Consider the following 26021-nt stretch of genomic DNA (forward strand, 5'->3'; position numbering starts at 1 on the left):
TCCATTGTTCTTCCAGATAGATGGATGCCAACCAACCAGTACAAATATCCTCAGTGCAGAATGTCCTCACAGCTATTTTATATCATCAGGAGACCTGGACACCAAACAATCTGCCCCCTCTCCCAAGTCATTAATATAGATAGTAATCAACTGAGGGACATGAATTCATAAACACAAGAGATTTAGCAAATGCTGGAAATCTAGAACAACACACACCAAATGGTGGAAGAACTCAGCAAGTCAAGTATCATCTGTCAAGGGAAAGAGTCAAAGTTTCAGGCTGGGGCCCTTCATTAGGAAAGAGACAGAAGCCAGAATAAGGTGGTGGGGGTAGTGGAGTATAAGCTGGCAGCTGGTAAGTGAGACCAGGTTAGTGGGAATGAAAGGGAGGGGACATGAATTGGGGCACTTCAGTAGCTACATCTTCTCTTATATTCAGACTCTGTATGATCAACAATTTTTCAATCCACGTTAACACACTTCCACCATTAACATAAGGTCTTATTCTGATCAACAGGCTTTTATGAAGTACTTTATAAAATGCCTTCTATAAATCCAAATACACTACATCTATAGTTGTTGCCCTTGATCAGCTCTGTTTGTTACATTCTTAAACTCCAGCAAATTTGCAAAACATAATTTTCTTATTAAAAACCACATTAACTTGGTTTGATTGCATTGAGCTTCTCTGACTGAAGTTATTTCTTTCACGTTACAACTTCCAACATCTTGCAAACAACAGATAATAAACTAACTGGTCTATACTATCCTGCTTCTGTCTCTCTTCAGAATCACATCTGCAATTCTCCAGTTCACTGCTGCCCTCATAGAACACCAAGTTTTGTAAAGTTTCAACAAATGGCTCTATCAAATAGAACAACCCTTAAACCTTCAGGTGCAGACCAATGGGTCCTGGTGGCCTCTCTGCCTTTACTCCCATTATATTTTTCTAATATCCTGCTCCTCATGATAGTTTACAACAGAGGCCTTATTGTAACAAAGACTTAATAGAATGGTTCCTGAAAGAGGAAAATACACGTGGACGTGACTTTGCCTTTACACGTTTTGCTGAAAACCACAGTAAACTACAACCATAATACCTGCTTGATAAACCAGGGTGCTCATGTGATTGAGGGGCCCTTCCTTGAACTCCTGCTGGTGGCTTTGCAAGACCCAACATATCCTGTTGAAGAGGGGGGAAAAAAGATAAATGAACTATGTTATTTTAAAAGCAGTTTGATGTCAAAGACATAAAGCTCCAAAGTGAGTTTTTTTTTTATTACAGCTCTCATATCTCAAAAAATTGATTACACTAAAAAAAATTACTCCTCTTTAGCATGAAGAAATATTTATGAAGCTGGACAATTAATAGTTTCACATCTTCTGATACAATGGTGCGAGAAAGTTTGTGAACCCTGTAGAATTTTCTCTGTTTCTGCATAAATGTGACCTAAAATGTGATCAGATCTTCACACAAGTCCTAAAACTAGATAGAGAACCCAATTAATTAAATAACACAAAAACATTATACTTGTTCATTTATTTATTGAGAAAAATGATCCAATATTACATGTATTTGTTGGGAAAAGTATGTGAACCTCTGGGGTAATGCCTTCTACAAAAGCTATTTAGAGTCAGGTGTTCCAGTCAATGAGATGAGTGAGATTGGAGGTGTGGGTTGTAGCGGTGCCCATCATTAAAATGTTCCCACAACATAGGGACTCACTTTCAAGGACTTCATCTCATATTTTCAATACTTATTATTTATTATTATTTTTCACCTCAAGCTGATAAAACCTGAGGTACGTGCATAGACAAGCATGCTCATTTGTCAATTGCAAGGAACTTATGGACTATTCTAGTGGTGTTTAGTATTGTGGCTTTCTGAAGATTTACATAGATATTACTGTGTAACTGCTGGTGAAGTTTGTCCCTGTATAACCATATAGCAATTACAGCACGGAAACAGGCCATCTCGGCCCTTCTAGTCCATGCTGAACTCTTACCCTATCCTATTCCCACCGACCTGCACTCAGCCCATAACCCTCCATTCCTTTCCTGTCCATATATCTATCCAATTTAACTTTAAACGACAACATAGAACCTGCCTCAACCACTTCTGCTGGAAGCTCATTCCACACAGCTACCACTGAGTAAAGAACTTCCCCCTCATGTTACCCCTAAACTTTTGTCCTCTAATTCTCAACCCATGCCCTCTTGTTTGAATCTTCCCCACTCTCAATGGAAAAAGTCTAACCACGTCAACTCTATCAATCTCCCTCATAATTTTAAACACCTCTATCAAGTCTCCCCTCAACCTTCTATGCTCCAAAGGATAAAGACCTAACTTGTTCAGCCTTTCTCTGTACTGTATGTCAGTCGCAAGTTCTGTTACTCAGTAATATACATGCATTATGAATGTGTTTACGTCAAATGACAATTTCACACGTGTTTTTCCTCTCTTAACTGCTTGAGTAGTCTCAGTTGTAAGTGGTCTGCTCCCCTGAGAAACACCCGCAGAAGACACAGCCTGTGATGTTGGTGGGCTACTTCTGAATGCTGACAGCATCTTTTCCAGGTTTCATGGTGCCTGCCCACCAATTCAGCAGTACACCACTAGCGGTTCACTTACTGTCATGCCCAGCGCTATTATTATTATTAATTCATTCTTTTTGTATTTACAGTTTGTTGTCTTCTGTACAGTGGATGTACACCCAATTTGGGCGGTCTTTCATTAATTCTGTTATGGTTATTATTTTATAGATTTGTTGAGTATGCCCACAAGAAAATGAATCTCAGGGTAATATATGGTGACATATAGGTACTTTGATAATAAATTTATTTTGAACTTTGAAGCTGAGAGTGTGGGATTTAGCAAAACTTTTGACTTTAAATAACAGAATCAACATATTATGTTGCATTTCCAGTGACCTGCAGACATACCTGGATTTGTTTTGCTGTCAGGTCCTTCGTGCCTCTGAAGACGTAGCTTTTTGAAATCCCCTCACAGTTCAATTCATGAACCTGCACCATTCGACCGAAAGTAATCAGACCCACTAATGCATTTGGAGGGAGCAGACTCAAGGACATCTGCAGGGATTCTTTGAGGGCTTGAAGATCATCTTCTTCCAAGCATGTGTCCACCACATACAAGAAGATGAGAGGAGCAGGTGAACCTCGCTGTCCAACAAAAAAATTATAGGGACAATTAGGGAAATGAAAGTTTTATTTCAACTTAATAGTTTAGCATAATGGTACAACCAACTGATTGAATTATTTTAATAACTCCTAAGCTTTAACTTAATGCAATATATAGAATACTAGTACAATGAATAGACATGCTCCTTGTATTACCTGAACAACATATTCAATAGTTGAAAACTGTGGCAGTAATTCAGCTGGCTGATTCACTTCAGAAATGCCCGAGTAAGAAGGTGAGAACTACAAAATAGTTAAATAATAAAAATCAGAATACTGCAATAAATATGAGTAAAATTTTGTTACTGGATGAAAAGATTGGAGAAACTTCTATCAGATTCATCTTACTGAAGACTACAAGAAATGGGAAACATCTCCATTTTAATATTGGATACCTATTCAGTATCAAGACTTGTTAATTATAACAGCAGCCAATATTGCTGGCAGATAATCACAAGATTAAACACTGGTACATGAATGAAAATGAGGAAACAAAGAAAATTAACGAAGGCAGATTAGTTGATGGGGTTTACATGGACATTAGTAAGGCTTTTGACAAGGTTCTGCATGGTAATCTGATTCAGAAGGTTAAGGCATAAGTGATCTGAGATGCGTTGGTAAATTGGGTCTTATATTAGCTTGGTGATAGCAGTGGTGGATGGGTGCTTTTCTGACTGGAAATCTGGAACAAGTGGTTTACTACTGGGATCAGCGCTTGGACTTTTGTTGTTTGTAATATATACAGTAAGCTAACATAGTTGAGAATACAGGTGGTCTGATTTGTAAGTATGCAATATTTGATCTATTAGAAAATGAGACAGGGCAGGTGACAGATATTTGTCAGGAGAATGCTTTGCATCTAATGATCATGGTGCCATTAATTTCAATGTAATTACAGAAAATGATAGGTCTGGTCCTCAGGTTGAGATTCTGAATTGGAGACAGGCTAAGTTTGATGGCATCAGAAAGGATCTGGCAAGTGTGGATTGGGACAGGCTGTTTTCTGGCAAAGGTGTACTTGGTAAGTGGGAGGCCTTCAAAAGTGAAGTTTTGAGAGTACAAAGCTTGTATGTGCCTGTCAGAATAAAAGCAAGGATAACAGGTTTAAGGAACCTTGATTTTTGACAGATGCTGAGGTCTTTGAGAAAGAAAAGCAGGTTCACAGCAGGTATAGGCAGGTAGGAACAAATGAGGTACTTATGGAGTGTAAGAAATGCAAGAGTGCACTTAAGAAAGAAATCAGGAGGGCTAAAAGAAGTCATGAGATTGCTCTAGCAGACAAGGTGAAGGAGAATCCTACAGAAATGTTAAGAGCAAAACAAAATTGATCTTCTGGAAGATCAGAATGGTAATCTAGGTGTGGAGCCAAAGAACATGGGGGTGATCTTAAGTATATATTTTTGCATCTGTATTTACTCCGGGCACATGGCCAAGTGGTTAAGGCATTGGACTAGTGACCTGAAGGTCGTGAGTTTGAGCCCCAGCCGAGGGAACGTGTTGTGTCCTTGAGCAAGGCACTTAATCACACATTGCTCTGTGACAACACTGGTGCCAAGCTGTAGGGGTCCTAATGCCCTTCCCTTGGACAACATTGGTGTCGTGGAGAGGGGAGACTTGCAGCATGGGCAACTGCTGGTCTTCCATACGACCTTGCCCAGGCCTGCGCCCTGGAGAGTGAAGACTTTCCAGGCGCAGATCCATGGTCTTGCAAGACTAACGGATGCCTTTACTTACTCAGGAGTCTATACAAGTGAGGCAAAGAGAGCAGTGAGGTCATGAACCATATACAAATTACAGAGGAAGAGGTGCTTGCTGTTTTAACAGCAAATCCTCAGGGCCTGACAAATTGTTCCCTCGAACTTTATGGGAGGCAAGTGCAGAAATTTCAGGAACCCTAGCAGTGATAATTAAACCATCCATAGTGACAGGTAAAGACCCAGAGGACTGGAAGATGGCCAATTTTGTTCCACTGTTCAAGAAAAGCTCTAAGAATAATCCAGGAAATTATACATTGATGAGCCTGACATGAGTAGTGGGAAAGTTATTGGAAGGTATTCTAAAAGACCAGATATTTGAATAGACAGGGATTGATTAGGGATAGTCAGCATTGCTTTGTGCGTGGTAGGTCACGTCTAACAAATCTTACAGAGTTTTTCAAGCAAGTTACCAAGAAAGTTGAAGAAGGCAAAGCAGTGGATTTTGCCAACATGAACTTTACCAAGGCATTTGACACTGTCCCGCATGGGAGGTTGGTCAGGAAGGTTCAGAAGCTTGGCATTCAAAATGAGGCAGTAAAATGGACACTGGCTTTGCAGGAGAAGCCAGAGTGACTGGAGGCCTATAACTAGTGGAATGCTGGGTCCTTTGTATATTTTAACATCTTTATCAATGACCTGGATGATAATGTGGTTAACTGGATCAGCAAATTTGGGAAGAACACCAATACTGGGGGTGTAGTGGACAGCAAGAAAGACTATCAAAGTTTACAGTTGGATCTGGACCAGATGGAAAAATGGGCCAAAAAATGGCAGATGGAATTTAATGCAGACAAATGTGAGGCGTTGCACTTTGGAAGGACAAACCAGGGTATGTCTTACAAAGTGAGTGGTAGGGTACTGAGGAGAGCAGTGGAATACAAGTCTATAATTCACTGAAAGTGTATCACTGGTAGGTAGGGTCATAAAGAAAGCTTGCTACATTGGCCTTCATAGATCGAAGTACTGAGTACAGGATTTGGGATTTTGTGTTGAACTTGTATAAGATGTTGGTGAGGCCTAATCTGGTCATCTACCTACAGGAAAGATACAGATTGAAAGAATGCAGAGAAAATTTACAAGGATGTTGCCAAGACTGGAGGTCCTGAGTTATAAGGGAAGATTGAATAGGTTAGAGCTTTATTCCCTAGGACGTTGAAAATTGAGGGGACATTTGATAGAGGTATAAAAAAATTATGAGAAGTATAGATGGAGTAAATGCAAGCAGGCTTTTTCCACTGAAGTTGGGTGGGACTACAACTAGCAGTCATGAGTTGTGGATGAAAAGTGAAATGTTAAGGGGAACATGAGGGAAAACTTCTTCACTCAGAGGGTGCTGAGTGTGTGGAATGAGCAGCGCAAGTGATGGATGCAATTTCAAATTCAATGTTTAAAATAAGTACATGGATGGGAGGGGTACAGAGGGCTACATTCTGAGTGCAGGTCGATGGTACTAGGCAGCTTAAGTGATTTGGCACAGACTAGATTGTGGCCAAAGAGCCTGTTTCTGTGCTGTAGTTTCCTATAACTATTATGCAAAAATCGGAGGAATTGTACCTGACAAGTTTGTCTAAGGATACCACAGGCAATTGATCAGATGGAAAGTTGGATGGCAGTCAGAATTTAAACGACTTTAATAGTGCACTTTGGAAGTCAGACTCTGGTAGGTCAGATAGAATAAATATCACGGACCTTAGGAGTGTTAACGCACAGAGATAACCTCGGGGTTCTAATCCATTACTCCCTAGAAGTTACCGCAGGTTGATAGGGTAGTGAAAAAGGCATTTGTTATGCTTATCTTCCCATGTCTCTCTCTGCATTTCCTATCCAAATACCAGTCCAAATGCCTTTTAAATGCTTTAATTGTATCTGTCTCTCCCCCCTTCCTGTAGCAATTGTTCCAGATATCACCAATCTTACCTATTATTATTATCTCCTTTAAATTTCTCACCTTAATCCTGTATTCTTTAATTCTAGATTCCCATGCCCTAGAGATACCTTGGGGTGCTAATCATTGAATACAAGAGTTGGGAAGTCTTGCTGCAGTTGTTCAACTGGACCTTGAATATTGTGTACACTTCTAGTTACCACACCACAGGAAAGATGTAGCAGAGATTCACAAGAATGGAATGGAGGGCTGTAGGTACAAGGAGAGATTGAATAGATTGGTTATTCTCACTGGGATGTAGAAGACTGAGTGGTGACCTTATAGAAGTTGAAAATATTCTCAAGACACAGAAAAGATAAAGTCAGAACCTTTTTTCCTGGGCATGGGAATCTAGAACTAGAGAGTACAGGTTTAAGGAGAGAAATTTTAAAGGAGATAATGACGGGTAAATTTTTACACACAGAGTGGTGATATCAGGAACAAGTTGGTACAGGAAGGGGTAGAGACAGAAGCATTTAAAAGGTGTTTGGACTGGTATTTGGATAGGAGAGGCATAGAGAGATATGGTCCTACTGAAATAAACATGGATTAGCATAGAATGACATCATATGGATGAGGTGGGCTAAAAAGGCCTGTTCTCTACTGTACACTTCGATGATTCTATGATGACCTGATCCTGTTAGAGTGCAGAAGATCCTTATGAGGAGAGAGCCAATAGATGAGTACAAGAGAAACAAAAGTCCTAGGCATAGTGGGTGCAACTGAATGGAGACTGGAGACAAATCAAAAGCAAAAGTGACGGCTTATGTTATAAAAGCAAAGACAAATGGAGGGAACATTGAGCATGTGAAAATATAAGGTCTGAGTATATAAAAAAGGAAAAAAAAAGATAAACATTGCAAGCTTGCATGGTAGTTAGATAAGTAATAATTGTTCAATAAATGTTTACTGCTGAGTACAAACAAGAAACTTTTTGTGAAGTACAGAAATACTAAAAAATATTTTTGGCATGTATGCTGATAATTCATCACTGGCTGTCCCCACTCTATCTGGATCACTACTAAGGTTAGCAAACAATGGCAAATACAAGCACCAGTCCCCCAAAATTTGTAGTGTTCTTTCTGCTTGTCATTGATTAAAACATATTCTCTAACGCCTTTTTAACTAATGATTTCTTCCCCCAAAATGGGCTGTGGTATGTGGTCCCTAAACCATGACTACATTGCATATATTGTAGGAGCAGAACATTAAATAAAGAAGAATGCACAAATGTAAATAGAACCAAAGTTCTTGTCAACACTTATTCTTTTAATAGCTTGCATATTGAAATATACACAATTTGATTAGCACTTACCTGATTCCTCTGGAAACAAAAATTGCACGCCCAGAGTTTTGCTCGATAGTCCACTTGACTGTTTTTCAAAAAAGGCACAATATTTTTGTTACTTTAGTAAACTCTATTCATCTATTACATAAATATATATTAACAAACTGCATTTACTTTTTATTTCTAAATTAGGTACCTCTATCTCTTTGATTTTACTTCATATTGTACCAGTGCTCTGATAAAATTTGTGATTAACAGCATATAATAGAAATAAAAACACTCAGCAGGTCAGACAATATCTGTGGAGTAAGAAGCAGAGTTCATGTTTCAGGTCTAAGAAACTTCATTAGATCCTCTAAGCCCTTTGTTCTTCTAGAGGGATTTCAAGCTGCAACATTATGTAAAAGAGTGAAGCAAAACACTAATTAAACTGAACTTGAAAGACAAATCAAGGGAACAATAAGCATCTGAAAATACAAGCTTTGAGTGTATGATAGAGGGGAAAGGATGGCAAGGTGAGAGAACCTTGTATGTCAAGGGAAGTGATGAATTTAGTCAAGAAAATGGAAAATTATGTACATTTTAGGAAGCTAGAATCAAACAGAGCTTTTGAGATTACAAAGAAGCCAGAAAAGAACTCAAGGAGGAAATTAGGAAAAGCTAGAGGGCTATGAAAAGTCCTTGGCAAATTGGATTAAAGAAAATTCCAAGGCATTCTGTACATAGATTAGGAGCAACAGGTTAACTAGGGAGAGGGTAGGACCACTCAAGGATACAGGGGGAAACATTTGCTTGGATGAACAGGATGTGGGTGAGTCCTAAATGACCACTTTACATCAGTATTTACCAAGGAGAAGGACGTGGAGGATAGGGAGATCAGTGCCAAAGGGTAACTTCTTAACTCAGAGGGTCATAAGAGCGAGGAATGAGCTGCCAGTGCAAGTGGTGCATGCAAGTTTGATCTCTACATTTGGATAAGCAGATGAATGGCAGGGGTGTGGAGGGTATGAACCTGGTATAAATTGATGGGACTAGGCAGATTAAATGGTTTGGCACAGATTAGATGGGCTGAGGGGCGTGTTTTTGTGCTAAATTTTTCTGTGACTACCTTTGTTCGTAGGGCTGAAATGTCTAATACTAGAGGGCGTGCATTTAAAGTGAGGGGGCGTGTTTTTTTTTACACAGAGAGTAGTGGGTGCAATATGCTGCCTGGGGTGGTGGTATATGCAGATCCATTACAGACTTTTAAGAGATGTTTAGATAGGTGCATGAATATGAGGAAAATGGAAGAATATGGACATTGTGTAGGCAGAGGGGATTAGTTTTCTTGGCCATTAGACCACTAATTTATAAACAAGATATTCTGCAGATGTTGGAAAATTATTTGGCTTGGCACAACACAGTGGACCGAAGCATCTGTTCCTGTGTTGCACTGATCTATTAAATCCCTTTTTCTTGCCACAAATGCTGTCTTACCTTGTATTTTCTGGTTTAGTTTCAGATTTCCAGCTTGTTTTTCCCCAGTTTGGTAAAGAATTTCAGACTGTTTAGTAAAGTGATTTTAAATAAAAGGGATAATTAACTTATTTTTTTCTTTTCCCACGCAAAGGCATGTCCAAGCTGACTAGTTCCCGTTTGCTTTCTTTTAAGAGATAGCTCTCACTATTTGCAGTCCATTAAATTTACACCTTTCCCTGTCTTCACCTGCTGAGGATAAACAGTGTCTATCAGCACACAATTCTGATTGCAAGGATTCCCTTCTTTTCTAAATGAGATAAGGTTTGTGTATTCCTCCCCTGTCATTTTCAGGATTGTATAATGGTAGTGATTATCATAGTAAGCATATCTCATAGTTACATCACATAAGTGAACCAGACACATGATTGTTTCCTACCTCTGAAGATGTGTGGCTGCTCAAACCGCAATAAGTATGAGTGCAATTTAATCAATATTAAAACCCTCAGTTAAAAATAATGTAGTACTCCATACTCATTGCATTTTAAACAAAACTTTCCACTGATTATTAATTTTTTATATAGTTGAAATAACATGTTATTTAATAAAGATATTGTCAAGTCAGTATCAAATATGCCAGAATAATGCAAATGAAATAGCATTCTTGCAATCACTGTTGCAATCGACTTGACAACATAAAATAAACTAATAGTTGGTAATGCAAGGAAACTAAATATTATCATCTCAAATTGTTTCAAAGAATCTGACAAGTAGGCTACACAACTTTATTCAGAATACAATTAAGGGAGCCCTTAATTTATATTAGAAATCACACTAAATGTTAAACAAACGCTTAATAAATAATATCCTCCAATGTGCAAATAGAAGCATCTAGAGTATAAGAATTCACAAAGGTTGCACAGGAAGGGATGGAAGTTTTAATACAACAGGCCTGTGACAGTAATAGGCTGAGCATCTAGCCCTGAATGATATTGTGAATCAAGGGTGAAAAGTATGCCACAATGTAACCACACCAGATGAAATGGAGAAATGGGGAGAAAAGCACTGATCCAGTCAAACAAATGTTGCAATTCTTGTTTGTAATCTTATACCCAATCTTATATTATTTCCTCCTAATGTTCATTAAGTATAAGAAACTGCTGTATGTCTTCTGTAGAATCAGTAGAGTGTGCGGTATGACCCCATATGAACCCATTATCAGTTGGGGCTGTTTTATTATCAATACCATCTGGCAGTGTGACTTTCGTGAATACTTGATAAGGCCAACAAAGAAACTTTACTGATTCAAATTATTGCCATTACTTTACTGATGATATATTGTGCATACAATTAAATTAAATTTAAATATAATCTTTAAAAATCTAATAAAGTAATTCAGACTATGAAGGAAGTTTGAAGTGTTTCATATTATTAATGACGATCTTGCCCTAAGGTTGAAATGAGATTCAGATGTCCTACCATAGTGGATTAAGGACAGCCCTGCAGGTGGCCCTACTGCACAGCACAGGTTCATACTGTATAGGTGGTAGATCTGGGCGCTCTTTTAAAGGAGTGAACAGACAAGCTAAAGGAACCACCATACGTGTAGCCTCTAGTCGACTGGATGGCCACACATTCCAGCTGAACCGAATGCCATCTCGTTCTTCATTTTGTTGAATAAATTCTAGATATGATGCCATGCTCACTGAAGAATTCTGTTAAAATAAGCAACAAATAAAAGTTAAGCAATCTAATCCCAATACATTATTTGAAAACATGAAATTACCTTAAATTAAAATTTGCCCGTTGCAGTTTATAATGCATTTACATGACCAAATTCCTGATGCAAAGAGCAATCAACTTTAAGATGTGTACTTCATGAAACATTAAACCTATATTTAGTAAATAATACATTACACATTGCATTTTTCCTATCATTGTAAAACAACATGGCATTGAACCCTTGTATATTTCCCAGTAACTTAACTAAAACTTCGCAGTTTCCTCAGTTTGAAGTTTAAATCTGTTGATGTAACTCCATTGCCTAATGTTTTATGATCTAAAATGCATACATTAGACTCTGAAAGTAGTAAATATTATGACAAATGGCTTACTTTCAACAAAAACACAGGACTCAAAGGCACAGAAGATATAAATCCCAAAGAGGAATAAGTATTCTGAAGAGAAGGTGACACAACTGTGGCTAACAAGAGAAGTCAAACCCAACATAAAAGCCAAAGAGTGGCCATATAACAGAGCAAAAATTAGTGGGAAGATAGATTGGGAAGCTTTTAAAAACCAACAGCAGGCATCTAAAGAAGTCATTAAGAAGGCAAAGATGGAATATGAAAGTAAGCTAGCCAATAATATTAAAGAGGATGCCAAAAGTTTCTTCAAATTCACTGAGTGTAAAAAGACAGGCAAGAGTGGTAATTGGACTGTTCGAAAACGATGCTTGGAGAGGTAGAAATGGGGGACAACAAACTAGAAGACGAACTGAATAAATATTTTACATCAGTCTTCATTGTGGGTGGTGGAAGTTCCAGGTGTCAGGGGGAATGAAGTGTGGGAAGTTACCATAACGAGAGAGAAGGTTCTTGGGAAACTGAAATGTCTGAAGGTAGAGAAGTCACCTGAACCAAATGGTGTACACCCCAGAATTCTGAAAGAGGTGGCTGACGAGATCCTGGAGGCAGTAGTAGTGATCTTTCAAGAATCACTAGATCCTGGAATGGTTCTGGAAGACTAGAAAATTGCAAATGTCACTGCACTCTTCCAGAAGGAAGAGAGGCAGAAGAAAGGAAACTACAGGCCAGTTAGTCTGACCTCAGTGGCTGAGAAGATGTTGGAGTTGATTATTAAGGATGAGGTGTCAGGGTTCTTGGAGGCGCATGATAAAATAGGTGATAGTCAGCATGGTTTCCTCAAGGGAAAATCTTGCCCGACAAATCTGTTCAAATTTTTTGAAGAAATAACAAGGAGGATAGATATAAGAGAATTGGTGTTACGTTAGTTGGATTTTCAGAAGGCCTTTGACAAGGTGCCACATATGAGACTGCCTAACAAGCTACAAGCCCATGGTATTACAGGAAAGACTGTAGCATGGATAAAACAGTGGCTGATTGGCAGGAGGCAAAGAGTGGGGGTAAAGGGAGCCTTTTCTAGTTGGCTCCTGGTGACTAGTGGTGTTCCACAGGGGTCTATGTTGGGTCCAATTACGTTATATGTCAATGATTTGGATGATGGAATTGATAGCTTTCTTGCAAAGTTTGCAGATGATACAAAAACAGGTGAAGGGGCAGGTGGTTTTGAGGAAATAGAAAGGCTATAGAAGGACTCAGAAAGATTAGTAGATTGGGGAAAGAAATGGCAGATGGAACAGTGTTGGGAAATGTACGGTCAGGTACTTTAGTAGAGAAATGCAGGAGTTGACTATTTTCTAAATAGAGAGAAAATACAAAAAACTGAGATGCAAAGAGACTTGGGGGTCCTTGTGCAGGATTCCCTAAAGGTTAAGCCTGTGGTGAGGAAGGCAAGTTAGCATTCATTTCAAGAGGACTGGAAGATAAAAGCAAGGATGTAATGTTGAAACTTTATAAAACACTGGTGAGGCCTCACTTGAGAGTATTGTGAGCAAGTTTGGGCCCCTTAGAAATGATGTGCTGAAACTGGAGAGGGTTCAAAATAGGTTCAAGAACATTATTCCAGGATTGAATGGCATGTCATTTGAAGAGCATTTGATGGCTCTGGGCCTATATTCACTAGAATTCAGAAGAATGAGGGGTGACCTTATTGAAACCTATCGAATGGTGAAAGGCCTTGAAAGAGTGGATATAGAGAGGATGGGAGGGCGAGAGGGTCTAAGACACAGCCTCAGAATAGGAGGGCATTGTTTTAGAATGGAGATGAGGTATTTCTTTAGCCAGAGAGTGGTGAATCTGTGGAATTCTTTGCCATCGGCAGCTGTGGAGGCCAAGTTTTTATGTACATCTAAGTCAGAGGTTGATAGATTCTTGATTGGTCATGGCATGAAGGGATATGGGGTGAAGGCAGGAGATTGGGGTTGAGAGGAAAATTGGATCAGCCATGATGAAATGGCAGAGAAGACCCAATGGGTCAAATGGCTAATTCTGCTCCTATATCTTATGGTCTTGAAGCTTATTTTTAATTTTGGTTTATCTAAAATATTTTCTTTTCATGTGGCTTGTAAATTTGCTAGATTAATTGAGTTACAGAATTACAATGAACCACATCTCTTTAGAAAAGAGCTATCTCTTAGCAAGGCATGACATTGATAATGAAGCAGGCACTAATCTAAATTAACTGACTTTCACCAAAGCCAAAGGTGGCCTTTACGGAAATATATTAAATACATCAAGGTGCAGCTTACTCCAGGATTCATGCCTATGCAACAAACTTTGCCATCACTAGATCACTATTATATTCACAGAAAAAACACCCTGTCAGGCACCAACAATCGTTTCACAGTCAAAGTCACTTAGATCATATTTCCTCTCCATTCTGATGTTTGGACAGAACAACTGCTGAACCTCTTGACCATGTTTCCATGGTTTTATGCATTGAGTTCTGCCAGATGATTGGCCAATTAGATATCTGTATTAACAAGCAGGTGTACAGGTGTACCTAATAAAATGGCCAATGGGTGTATAACAATCAAAGCGATTGAGGAAGAAAGACTTTTTTTCCCTGAAAAGAGACCAAGAACCACTAGATATTATTAAAATATGAGAGCTGAGATGAAGGTAGAAAATCTATTTCGTGGTCAAGTCAGAAACAAGAAGGTATAAATTTACGACAATCTCTGGCAGATAAATTTATAAAGAAATTCGATACACAGGGACAACTGAGAATGTGGCAATTTTTGCCACATAGAGTTGCCGAATGACACTGCATTGATCAAATTAAACATACTTGAACAGGTTTCAGTGTGTTTCTTTGTTTTGTGGCTGCCTGCGGGAAGACAAATCTCAGAGGTATCTCCCCCCTTCCTACTCAGTCCTGAAGAAGGGTCTCGGCCCAAAACGTCAACTATCTGTTCATTTCCATAGATGCAGCCTGACCTGCTGAGTTCATAAAAACATAAGAACATAGGAGCAGGAGTAGGCCATCCGGCCCATCGAGCCCGCACCACCATTCAATAAGAGCACGGCTGATCTGTCTGTAGACTCAGCTCCATCTACCTGCCTTTTCCCCATAACCCTTAATTCCCTTACAATGTAGGCACAGGAGTGTCTGAACATAAGGTGAATTTGACAGAATGATAAAGTAGTGATGGTGGGATGTGTAGAGGGGTGGTTTAGTGGGTGGAGGTGCTGATCAGCCTTACTGCTTGGCGAAAGTGCCACCGGGAGGTAGTTGCTTAGTTCTGAAAATGTAGAGTTCTTTAGTACAGGAATGATGGTGGTTGATTTGATGCATGTGGGGACAACAGCCTGAATGAGTGATGCATTCAAGTTGTCTGTGAAGATGATAGTGAGCTAGTATATACACTCCCTGACTACTTGGCCTGCGATGTTGTCTGGCCCAGCCACCTAATGGGGGTTAACTCTCTGCAAAGCCCTTCTTTTGTCTGCTGCTGTTACAAACAGTGGCTGCTCACCTGGGAAAGGGGTAACCTTCCTGGTCAGCATCGTGTTACATGCATGAAAGTTGTTTGGAGCAACAGGAAGGGAAGCATCACTGGTACACTTGGAACAACAGGAATTCTGCAGATGCTGGAAATTCAAGCAACACACATAAAAGTTGCTGGAACTTTTATGTGTGTTACTGGTACACTTGACATTGTTTTTTCTAATGCAGTCAGTAATGCCCTTGATGCCCAGCCACATACACCGGGGATCAGTACCGGACAGGTATTCCTGAATTTTTTTTTGAGGGCAGGTGGTCCTACTCCTCTGGATACCTAAGACAAGGTTTCTTCTGGCTGCTCTGAGAGCTCTTCTGTCACCAAAATTGAAGGCAGTGCCCCAGGCTTTTAGTAGGGAGTGCACCTCAGAGTTCAGCCAGGGCTCCAGGTTGAGCCGTGAGATGACCGTTCTTGAGGTTTATACACTTACTGATGTAGCCGATGACAAATGAGGCATATTCCTTGAGGTCGGTGTCTTCTCAATTTATGGCAGCCTCCTTGAACATCTGCCATTCAGAACAGAACGATAGAGATTGCCTTATTAGCCCATACAGTGATGGTGCTCTTGACTAGTTTCTCCATTTTCAGTAGAGAGCTGATGACACCGTAAAGCTCTCCCAGTGCATCCTTGTCATTCATGTTCAGGGAGATGCAGACAGCGGCGATGAACATAACAGTAAACTCCCTGAGCAGGTCATGTGGTTGGCATTTAGTGACTGCTAACTACAGATGAGTTTCTGCACTAACCTTTGTTAATGTACACACAGATTCCACCTTCTTTGGATTTCGCCAACAGGGAGTTACTGTCTGTGCAGAACAGAGACATCCCGTCAAGTTGAAAAGCCAAGTCAGACATATCACATTTTGTTGAAAATGCAGCAGTTTCTCATCTCTTTCAATGCGTTCTCAGTGTCAGTGAGTCCCTTTATTTTCTAGCAAGCAGACGTTGGTAAGGAAAAGTAATGGTATTGCTGGGTTAGCTCTCAGCCTAGTTAGTGTCCTGGCCCTGTTGCCACATTTCTGCTTCCCCTTACACCACCTACATCTGCTGCTTTCTTGGCCGAGCCACCTAGGCCAGGTCGTTGTCGCCAGGTCTGGTACCCATAGAACCCTCATCTTTTGAACTCTTAACTCTGATGCCAGCAGCTTCAAAGTAATTTTGTCTAAGTTCAGCAGCAATGTATTCGCGGAGCTTTGGACTACTGAAATCCCTGACTTTGAACTTTGATCTGTCTATTCTTCTATTTTGTGATAGCTGTCTTAATTCCCTGACTACTAAGCCAAGACCAGTCAAAGTTAATTATACAAGTAAACTGGCGTCCCATACTGTTATCATAAAGGGTATGCCAATTTCATATTTAATAAAAACTGAAAGGTGCCTGCTTCCCAGTATGGCTATTGTATTGTGTGGAGCTTCCAACTGGCTGTGCAGGATTCCTCAGCAGTTTTCTGAAAATCCTACAGAGAGAATCGCAGCTAAGTTTTTTTTTGCCAGAAGCCAGAAGTGCACACAATGTCCACCACAAAGTCCAGGCCACTGGGTCTAACCAGGCCCTTGTGAAATCACACTGGAAGCAAGGTTTCACACGTCAATTTCAAACAGGGCACCCTTGTTCCTACTGGAATAAGAGATTCATTCAGATTTTTAAAAATTTATCACAGGTACTTTGAAACAGTGAAATGCGTCATTTGCATTAATAACCCAAATAAGATAAGGACGTGCTGGGGGGTGGGGGGGAACCTCAAATGTTATCATACATTCTGGTGCCAACATAGCATGCCCGCAACAAAACAACAGTAAAATAAGTTCCTTCCCTCCCATCCACCTACCTACCCACACTGACATTACTCCAACCCTAGGATAGCCTACAGGCTTCTAGCGGAATTTGACAATCTTGAACACCTTGAACATTTGCTGGTTACTAACCCTTTTGTCACAAAGAACTGTTTCTCTTTGATTTTTGTATTTAAACCTGTTTTAATTTTGAATAGCTCCATAAGGTCTCTTAATTGTCTCTGCTCAAAGGAGAACAATTCATTTTCTAGAGTCCCTCACATACCTGATACAATTCTGCTAAATCTCCAAGGTTTTGACATTCTCCCTAAATTGTGGTGTCCAGAAATGAACAACTCTCTGGCCCAAAATCGACTAGTAAATTCTAGCCAAACTGTTCAAGTACAACAGCAACATCCATCCGATGATGTGGAAAACTGCCTGGGAATGTCCTCTTCACAAATTACAGGACAAATCCAATCTACTTAACGCCCAGTGATCAGCAAAGCAATAGAAGTTGCTTTTGAGAGTGCTATCAAGCAGAACAAGCTCAATAAAAACCTGCTCACCATTGCCCAATTGTGATTTCAAAGACCACTTGGTTTGAGACTGAGCACAAACTTCAACCATAGAAATGAATTCCAGAGGCAAAGTGAGGTGACTATCTTCATCATCAGGAAACGTATGTCTGAGTATAGATCCAAGAGCAATCATGAAATTGAAGTGATGAGCATCATGGGAAAAATACTCTACAGTCGCATTCACACATTTTACAAATGATAACAGCTGTGGCTGTTGGAACTCAATCATCCCCAACGAGAGACTAACATCCAAAGATACACAATGCATCAAAAAGACAAGCAGGTAGGAAGAGGGGGTGGAGTGGCTTTGTTTGGAAAGAAAATTAAATTCTTAGAAAGAAGTGACATAAGATCAGAAGATGTAGAATTCTTGTGGATGGAGTTGAGAAACTGCAAGGATGAAAAAAACACTGATGGGAGTTATATACAGGCCTCCAAACAATAGTCAGGAAATGGAATATAAATTACAATAGGAGATGGAAAAAGCATGGAAAAATGGTGAAGTTACAATGGTCGTGAAGAATGTCAATATGCAGGTAAATTGGGAAAATCAGGATGGTGCTGGATCCTGATAGGGAATTTGTACAATGCCTATGAGATGGCTTTTCAGAGCAGCCTGTGGTGAGGAAAAAGGTATTTCTGGATTGGGTGATAGGTAATGAACCAGATTTGACTAGAGAGCTAAAGGTAAAGGAACTCTTAGGAGATGGTAATCATAAAATGATAAAATTCACACTGCAGTTTGAGAGGGTGAAGATAAAGTTAGATGTATCAGTATCAAAGTGGAGTAAAAAGAATTACAGAGGCATGAGGGAGGCTGGCCAAAGTTGATGGGAAGAAAACACTAGCAAAGGTGTTGGTAGAGCAATGAATATAGTTTCTGAGAATAAGTTGAAAGATGGCGGAATTGATTCATCCCACAGAACAAAGGATGAGGCAACCGTGGCGAACAAGGAAAGTCAAAGACAACATAAAACAAAAGAGAGGGCATAAAATAAAAATAAAATCAGCAAGAAGCTAGAGAGTTTTAGGTGGAAGATACCAGTAGCACGACAGAAAATCAGGAGTGTTGGGGGCAGAAGTGACTGTAGTCACAATTAATAAAGAGAAGGTGCTTGAGATGCTGAAAATTCTGAAGGTAGATAAATCACCTGGATCAGAGGGACTTCACCTCAGGGTTTGGAAAGAGGTAGCTGAAGAATTGAATTGAGTTGACTTTATTTCTTCCATCCCTCATATACATGAGGAGTAAAAATATTTATGTTACGTATCCGTCTAAATGTGCAATTTATAATCAATATTATGTACAACAGGACAGTCAATATAACATAGGAATACAATTGTATCAGCGTGAATTAATCAGTCTGATGGCCTGGTGGAAGAAGCTGTCCCAGAGCCTGTTGGTCCTGGCTTTTATACTGCAGTACTGTTTCCCGGATGGTAGCAGCTGGAACAGTTAGTGGTTGAGGTGACCCAGGCCCTTTTTACACAGCTGTCTTTGTAAATGCCCTGAATAGGTGGAAATTCACATCTACAGTGTCCACACTACTCTCTGCAGAGTCCTGTGATTGAGGGAAGTACAGTTCCTGTACCAGGCAGTGATGCAGCAAGTCAGGATGCTCTCAATTGTGCCCCTGTAGAAAGTTCTGAGGTTTTGGGGACCCATACCAAACTTCTCCAACTGTCTGAAATGAAAGAGGGGCTGCTGTGCCCTTTTCACCACACAGCCAGTATGTATAGACCATGTGAGACCCTCGGTGATGTGTGTGCCGAAAAACTTAAAAGCTGTTCACCCACACAACCCCAGGGGCTCATCAGTATTGGCAACATTGAATTGAGCGTAAAAAAGATTTAGCTCATCTGGGAGAGAGGCAGTGAGGTTGGAAACTCCACTGTGTTTAGTTTTGAAGTCTGCGATGGTGTGCAGACCTTGCCATAAGCTGCGTGGGTTGTTGGTGGAGAATGTGATAGTGTGGAATGTGGAATTAGTAGTGATCTTTCAAGAATCACTAGATACTGGAATGGTTCCAGAGGACTGGAAATTTTGCCACTCCACTCTTTAAGAAGAGAGGGAGGCAAAAGACAGGAGAATATACACCAGTTAGCCCGACTTCAGTGGTTGCCAAGATAGAGTCCATTAATAAGGATTTGGTTACAGGGTACTTGGAGGCACATGATAAATTAGACCCGGTTCAGCATGGCTTCCTTAAGGGGAAAGCTTGCCTGACAAATATGCTGGAATTCTTTAAAGAAATTACAGGTAAGATAGACAAAGGAGGGTAAGTGGATGCTGTTTATTTGAATTTTCAGAAGACCTTTGACAAGGAGGTACACTTAAGGCTGCTAACAGTAAGATCCATAGTATTACAGGAAGGATACTCGCATGGACAAAAGATTGGCTGACTGGCAGGAAGCAAAGAGTGGGAATAAAGAGGCCTTTACTGGTTGGCTGCCAGTGACTGGTGATGTTCTGCACGGATTAGTGTTCCCACTGCTTCTTATTACGTTATATGTCAATGATGAGATTGATGGATTTGTGGCCAAGTCTGTGGACAATACAAAGATAGGTGGAGGGACAGGTAGTGTTGAAAAAGAAAGGAGTCAGCAGATGGACATGAACAGATTAGGAGAATGGACAAAGAAGTGGCAATTGAAATATTGTATAGGGAAGTGTATAGTCATGCACTTCGGCAGGAGTAACAGTGTAGACTATTTACTAAATGAGGAGTGAATTCAGGAATCGGAGACGCAAAGGGACTGAGCAGTCCTCGTGCAAGGTCTCCTAAAAGTTAACTTGCAGATTGAGTCAGTAGTAAGGAAGGCAAATGTAATGTTAGCATTAATTTCAAGAGGACGATACATTGATTGGCCTTATCTCAAATAATAATGAGGCAGCCTACAGAGAAGAAGTCATCACCCTGACACAGTGGTGTCAAGAAAACAACCTCTCCCTCAATGCCGCAAAAACAACGGCACTGGTTGTGGGCTACAGGAGGAATGGAGACAGGCTAACCCCTATTGACATCAACGGATCTGGGGTTGAGAGGGTGAACAGCTTTAAGTTCCTCGGCATTAATATCACCGAGGATCTCACAAAGTCTGTACATACTGGCTGTGCGATGAAAAAAGCACAATGGTGCCTCTTTCACCTCAGACGGTTGAAGAAGTTTGGATGAGTCCCCAAATCCTAAGGACTTTCTACAGGAGCACAATTAAGAGCATCTTGACTGGCTGCATAACTGCAGAGAGCCCAGTGCATCTGTAGATGTAAACTTCCCACTATTCAGGATATTTACAGCGACAGATGCGAAAAAACGGCCTGAAAGGTCAATGGGGTCCTGAATCACCCCCACCACAAACTGTTCCAACCATCTGGGATGTGGTACCGCAGCATAAAGGATAGGACCAACAGGCTCCGGGACAGCTTCTTCCACCAGGCCTTCAGACTGATACAATTCGCACTGATACAATTGTATTTCTATGCTATATTGACTGTCCTCTTGCATATCTTTACAAATTACTATAAATTGTCCATTCAGACGGAGATGTAACACAAAGATTTTTACTCATGTATGTGAAGGATGTTAGAAATAAAGTCAATTCAATTCAATTCAAAAAATTCAACAATATAAAAGCAAGGATATATTGTTGAGCCGCTATAAGGTGTTAATCAGACCACATTTGGACTATTGTGAGTAATATTAGGCCCCTTATTTAAGAAAGGATTATTGCATTGGAGAAGATCCAGAGATGGTTGACGAATATTATCCCGGCAATGAAAGGGTTAACACGAGAAGCGTTTGATGGCTCTGGGCTTGTACTCGCTGGAGTTTAGTAGAACTAGGCAGCATCTCATTGAACTCCGAAGTAAAAGTGACCATGAAGGCAAAGGGTTAACAAGAAGAAACTTGAGTCCCCTGACACAGTTAACTCCTGCTGGTTCTATATCTACAGCTAAAGTACAAGGGACACTTCTTTGATGATAACAATGTACACATTTTGGACAGGTGGTTTGAAAGCGGGGTTAAAGAAGCCGTCCCTGAACAGAGGTGGGAGAAAACACCACGTATCAGCTACTTACAGTGCAGTCCTCACACCTCTACCCCAGCGTCTCCACTACAGTTCACACCTCTATTCATGTAAAGATCAAACTAATGACTCTCTCATTACCTCTACGACTCTTAAAGACCCGCAAGTGATTGCTACAACTCAGAGTTTACAAGCCGGAATACTATCCACCATGGATCAGAACTGAAGAAGCCTCTCGGATGAGTGGCGAAACGTATTCTAGACAACACAGCAAGACCAGTTGCTTTGATTTACTACTGCTTGATATACAATGATCTGGATAACTGAGAAACTTCACAGACACCCTACTCATTATTAAACCGGACGGTAATGGGGGTGGGGGGCAGCGGACCCCTCTCGGCTTCTCTCCCTCAGGAGGGAACTGGTGCAGAGGAGCCGTGAATGGAATTGAAGCCGGTGCAATCTTGGGAAAACATCCCCGCTTCTGATCGCATAAACAGAGGGACGATCATTGCTGAGTGCACTGAGGCTCGGTCACACAGGCCGCATGGAGATCGCTGGGCCCCGAAGCGCAGCGGATGGGAGAGGGGCAAGCGAGAGGAGATGACCGTCACCCATTGCCCAGGGGCCGGAGCAGGTTGACCGGAGGGAAGGGGATGGGGGTGAGGGGAGGATGGAAACAAGGAACAGAGACCACCGACCTGACGCTGCCCGACACCAACAACCCGAAGCTCACGTCACCCGCTGACGTCACTGACCGGAAGTACAGCTCAGCGCCGGCCGGCTAACGCCACGTCACGGGCGGGGGAAGTGGGCGGGAAGAACTGAAACTACCACATTTTGGGGTACGGTGTTGGTGTAGCAAGGATATGAGGTTACCAGCTCAATGGTTTTGGGAGGCTGCATGAAAAGGAGCAGCGGGAGGGGTAGCTTCAAGGATGGGGAGACCGGTGTTGGAATAAAATTAGAAGCTCGGGGGAATGGGGTTGTCAACTAGAACAGGAGGTGGACGAGGCTGGTGTCAATCTCGGGTGTTGCAAAAACACGACACCCGATCCCCGTCACTTCCCTTCTGAAGAAAAAAATCTCTGGATATCATAAAATCGGAACGTTTGTTTTATGGACAACCTTAGTGCTATACTGAATGAAAAAGAATTATGAGAAATTGGGCTACTGATGAAGTAATTTGAAGGTCACTTTAGAAGAGGCAGTGTTTAGGGAATTTAGGGAAGGGTTTATATCACAAGAAATAGATAGCTGGAGCAAAGATATACAAGATGAGCAACATCGTACAAGAAGGACAAAACTATACATTAGAGCACCCAATGTCAAGAAGAAGTGGGAAAATGACTGTCAGGCAAACAAAAGCAACATCCCAGCTATCAAGCAGATAAGTACAAGGGGAAAAGTCAGAACAAGAGGTTAGGAGGATGGGTGGAAGAAGTACAAGGTGGCGAGTGATAGGTGAAATGGGAGAGGGAGTGAAGTGAAGAGCTGGGGAATTGATGAAAGAAATAGAGGGCTGGAGAAGGAGGAATCAGATCAAAGAGGACAGAAGACCATGGAAGAAAGGGAAGAGTAGTGTGCATAGGTACTTGGCAAGACGGTCTTCCAATCTACATCTGGTCTCGCCAATATACAGGAGGCCACACCAGGAGCACCTGATACAGCAGATGATTCCAACAGATTCACAGGTGAAGTGTCATTTCACCTGGAAGAACTGTTTGGGGCCCTGAATGGTAGTGTGGGAAGAGGTGTAGAGGCAGGTGTGGCACTTGTTCTGCTTGCAATTGAGAGACCACTTCACTGAGCACCTACCAGAAAAAATGTGATCTCCTGGCAGCCACCCATTTCAATTCCGTTTCCCATTCCAACATGTCAGTCCATGGCCATTTCCAGGTTCAAATGTTTATGTATTATCAAAGTATACAACTCTGAAATTCTTGAATTCTCTGGGTAGCCATGAAACCAAGAAAGAAAAGAAAGACAGCATGATCATCAACCCCAAATCCCACCTCTCCGCAAAAGAAAAACTAACAAAAATGGAACAGGGACATCAACCCCTAAATCCCTCCTGGACAAAAAAAAAGAATAGAATGGATCAGACACATTGACCCCCAACTTCCTCTTCCTACACAAAAAAAACCAAACAAAATGGATCAGGCATATCGACTCCCAAATCCCTCTTCTCGCACACAAAAAAACAAAAAAAATGGATCAGGCACATCAACCCCTTCCCCAAAAGATGGTTTTATGATCTATCCATAGATTTCAACCAAAGAAGTGTTGTACGCAGGTGCCATCTTGATTAGGTCTACTGTCACAATGAGGCCACACTCAGGTTGGAGGAGCAACAGCTTACATTCCATCTGGTTAGCCTCCAACCTGATAGCATGAACATCAATTTCTCAAACTTCTGGTCATTCACCCCCCCCCCCACCTTCACCATCCCCATTTCCTATTCTTGTTTCCCTCTTTCACCTCATTTCCTTACCTGCCCATCACCTCCTCTGGTGCTCCTCTCGTTTTCCCTTCTTCCATGGTCTTCTACCCTCTCCTATCAGATTCCGCCTTCCCCAGCCCTTCATCTCTTTCACCAATCAAATTCCCGACTCATTACTTCACCCCTCCCCCTCCCAGTTTCACCTGTCACCTCCCACCTTGTACTTCTTCCTCTCCCCCACCCCCCCCCCACCTTCTTACTCTGACTTCTCATCTTTTTCCCAGTCCTGATAATAGGGGGAGAAGGCCGGGAACTGGAGTTGAGGAGGAGGAAAAAAAGGATCAGCCATGATTGAATGGCAGAGCAGACTCGATGGGCCAGGTGGCCTAACTCTGCTCCTATGTCTTATGGTCTCTTGATGAAAGGTCTTGGTCTGAAACTTTGACTGTTACTCTTTTCCGTAGCTGCTGCCTGGCCTGCTGAGTTCCTCCAGCATTTTGTCTGTGCTTTGGATTTCCAGCATCTGCAGATTTTCTCGTGTTTGTGATTCAATTGTAGGGAGTTTACTGGAGGGAATGCTAGGGAACAAGATCTACCGTCACTTAGAGAGTTGAGGCCTGATCATGAATAGTCGGCATGATTTTGTGCATGGGTGGACATGTCTGATGAACCTTTTTGAGATTTTTTGGAGAGGTGACAAAGGGTATAGATGAAGATAGGGCAGTACATGTTGTCCTATGGAGATTAGTAAGGCCTTTGAGAAGATTCTGTATGGTCGGCTGATCTGGAATATTAGGTTGCATGGGATTCAGGGGAAGCTACTGAGTTGGATTTAGAAGTGGCTTGATGATAAGAAGCTGAGGGTAATGTTTGAAGGTCAGTTCTCTGACTGGAGGTCTGCCACTGTAGGGTGCCTTAGAGGGTCAGAGTTGGGACCTCTGTTACTCGTTATTTATGTAAATGACTTGGATATGAATGTGCAAGCATAATTAGTAAGTTTGCTGATACTAAATTAGGGTCTTATTCGTAGTGAAGCAGGCTACATGAATTGCAAAGAAATCTTAATGTTGGGGAGATGGACTAAGGAATGCCAAATGGATTTTGTGAAGGGATACATTTTGGACATTCAGACCAGGGTAGGGCCTATAACAGTGAATGGCAGGGCACTAATGAGTGCAGTGAAACAAAGGGATCTTGGAGTATGGGTGCATAGGTAGATAGGGCATTGAAGCATGCTGGCTTTCATTCAGGGGTAAGGACATAATGTTGCAATTATACAGTATAAGTCTTTGGTGAGATCACACTTGGAGTACTGTGTACACTTTTGGTCGTTCTGTTATAGGAAAGACATTGTCAAGCTGGAGAGGGTGCAGAGGCAATCTATGGGGATGCTGCGGGACTAGCGGGTCCGAGTTACAGGGATAGGTTTTCCATGCTGGATCTTTAGTCCGTGGAGTGTAAGAAAGTGAGAAATGTTCTTGCAGAAGTTTTTAAAATCATGAGGGGAATGGGCAAGGTGGATGGTCATAGTCTTTTCCCCAGGATTGGGGAGTCCAAAACTAGTGAGCTCAGATACAAAAAGAGGAGAAAGATTTAAAAGAAAGCTGAGAGGTAACTTCTTAATGCAGTGGGTAGTCAGTCCTTAGAATGAGCTGACAGAGGAAGTAGTTGAGATATAATTGCAACATTTGAGACATTTGAATAGACATTTGAAGGGAAAGGGCTTGCAAGGTTATGGGCTGAATGCAGGCAACTGGGACTAGCAGAGAGAATGCTGTACTTGGCAGAGAACATTTCAGGTGAAGGATGTTTCTGTGCTGTTTTACTCTATGACTTGCTTTCCACACTCAATTTGTTTCTTTCAAATAGCCTTCTGAAATTCCACTGTGAATGTGCAGTAGCTGCTCACTCTTATCTATTCCTTT

At 41.2% G+C, this 26021-nt stretch overlaps 1 protein-coding gene across 1 annotated transcript in view; it reads right to left on the reverse strand.

Annotated features, from left to right (window-relative positions):
• The window catches only part of LOC140201348 (protein transport protein Sec23B), a 64785-nt gene extending 42351 nt beyond the window's left edge, over window positions 1–22434 (reverse strand). Inside the window, exons 1-6 of the mRNA XM_072265301.1 lie at window positions 22355–22434; window positions 11102–11337; window positions 8195–8252; window positions 3355–3441; window positions 2944–3180; window positions 1101–1183 (exon numbers count right to left, since the gene is read on the reverse strand). Coding sequence (XP_072121402.1) covers window positions 1101–1183; window positions 2944–3180; window positions 3355–3441; window positions 8195–8252; window positions 11102–11322 — 686 coding nt within the window. The 5' untranslated portion in view covers window positions 11323–11337; window positions 22355–22434. The remainder of the gene's footprint in view (window positions 1–1100; window positions 1184–2943; window positions 3181–3354; window positions 3442–8194; window positions 8253–11101; window positions 11338–22354) is intronic.
• Window positions 22435–26021: the final 3587 nt, after the last annotated feature.

The sequence above is a fragment of the Mobula birostris genome, chromosome 8 (assembly GCF_030028105.1).
Source record: "Mobula birostris isolate sMobBir1 chromosome 8, sMobBir1.hap1, whole genome shotgun sequence".
NCBI lineage: Eukaryota > Metazoa > Chordata > Chondrichthyes > Myliobatiformes > Myliobatidae > Mobula > Mobula birostris.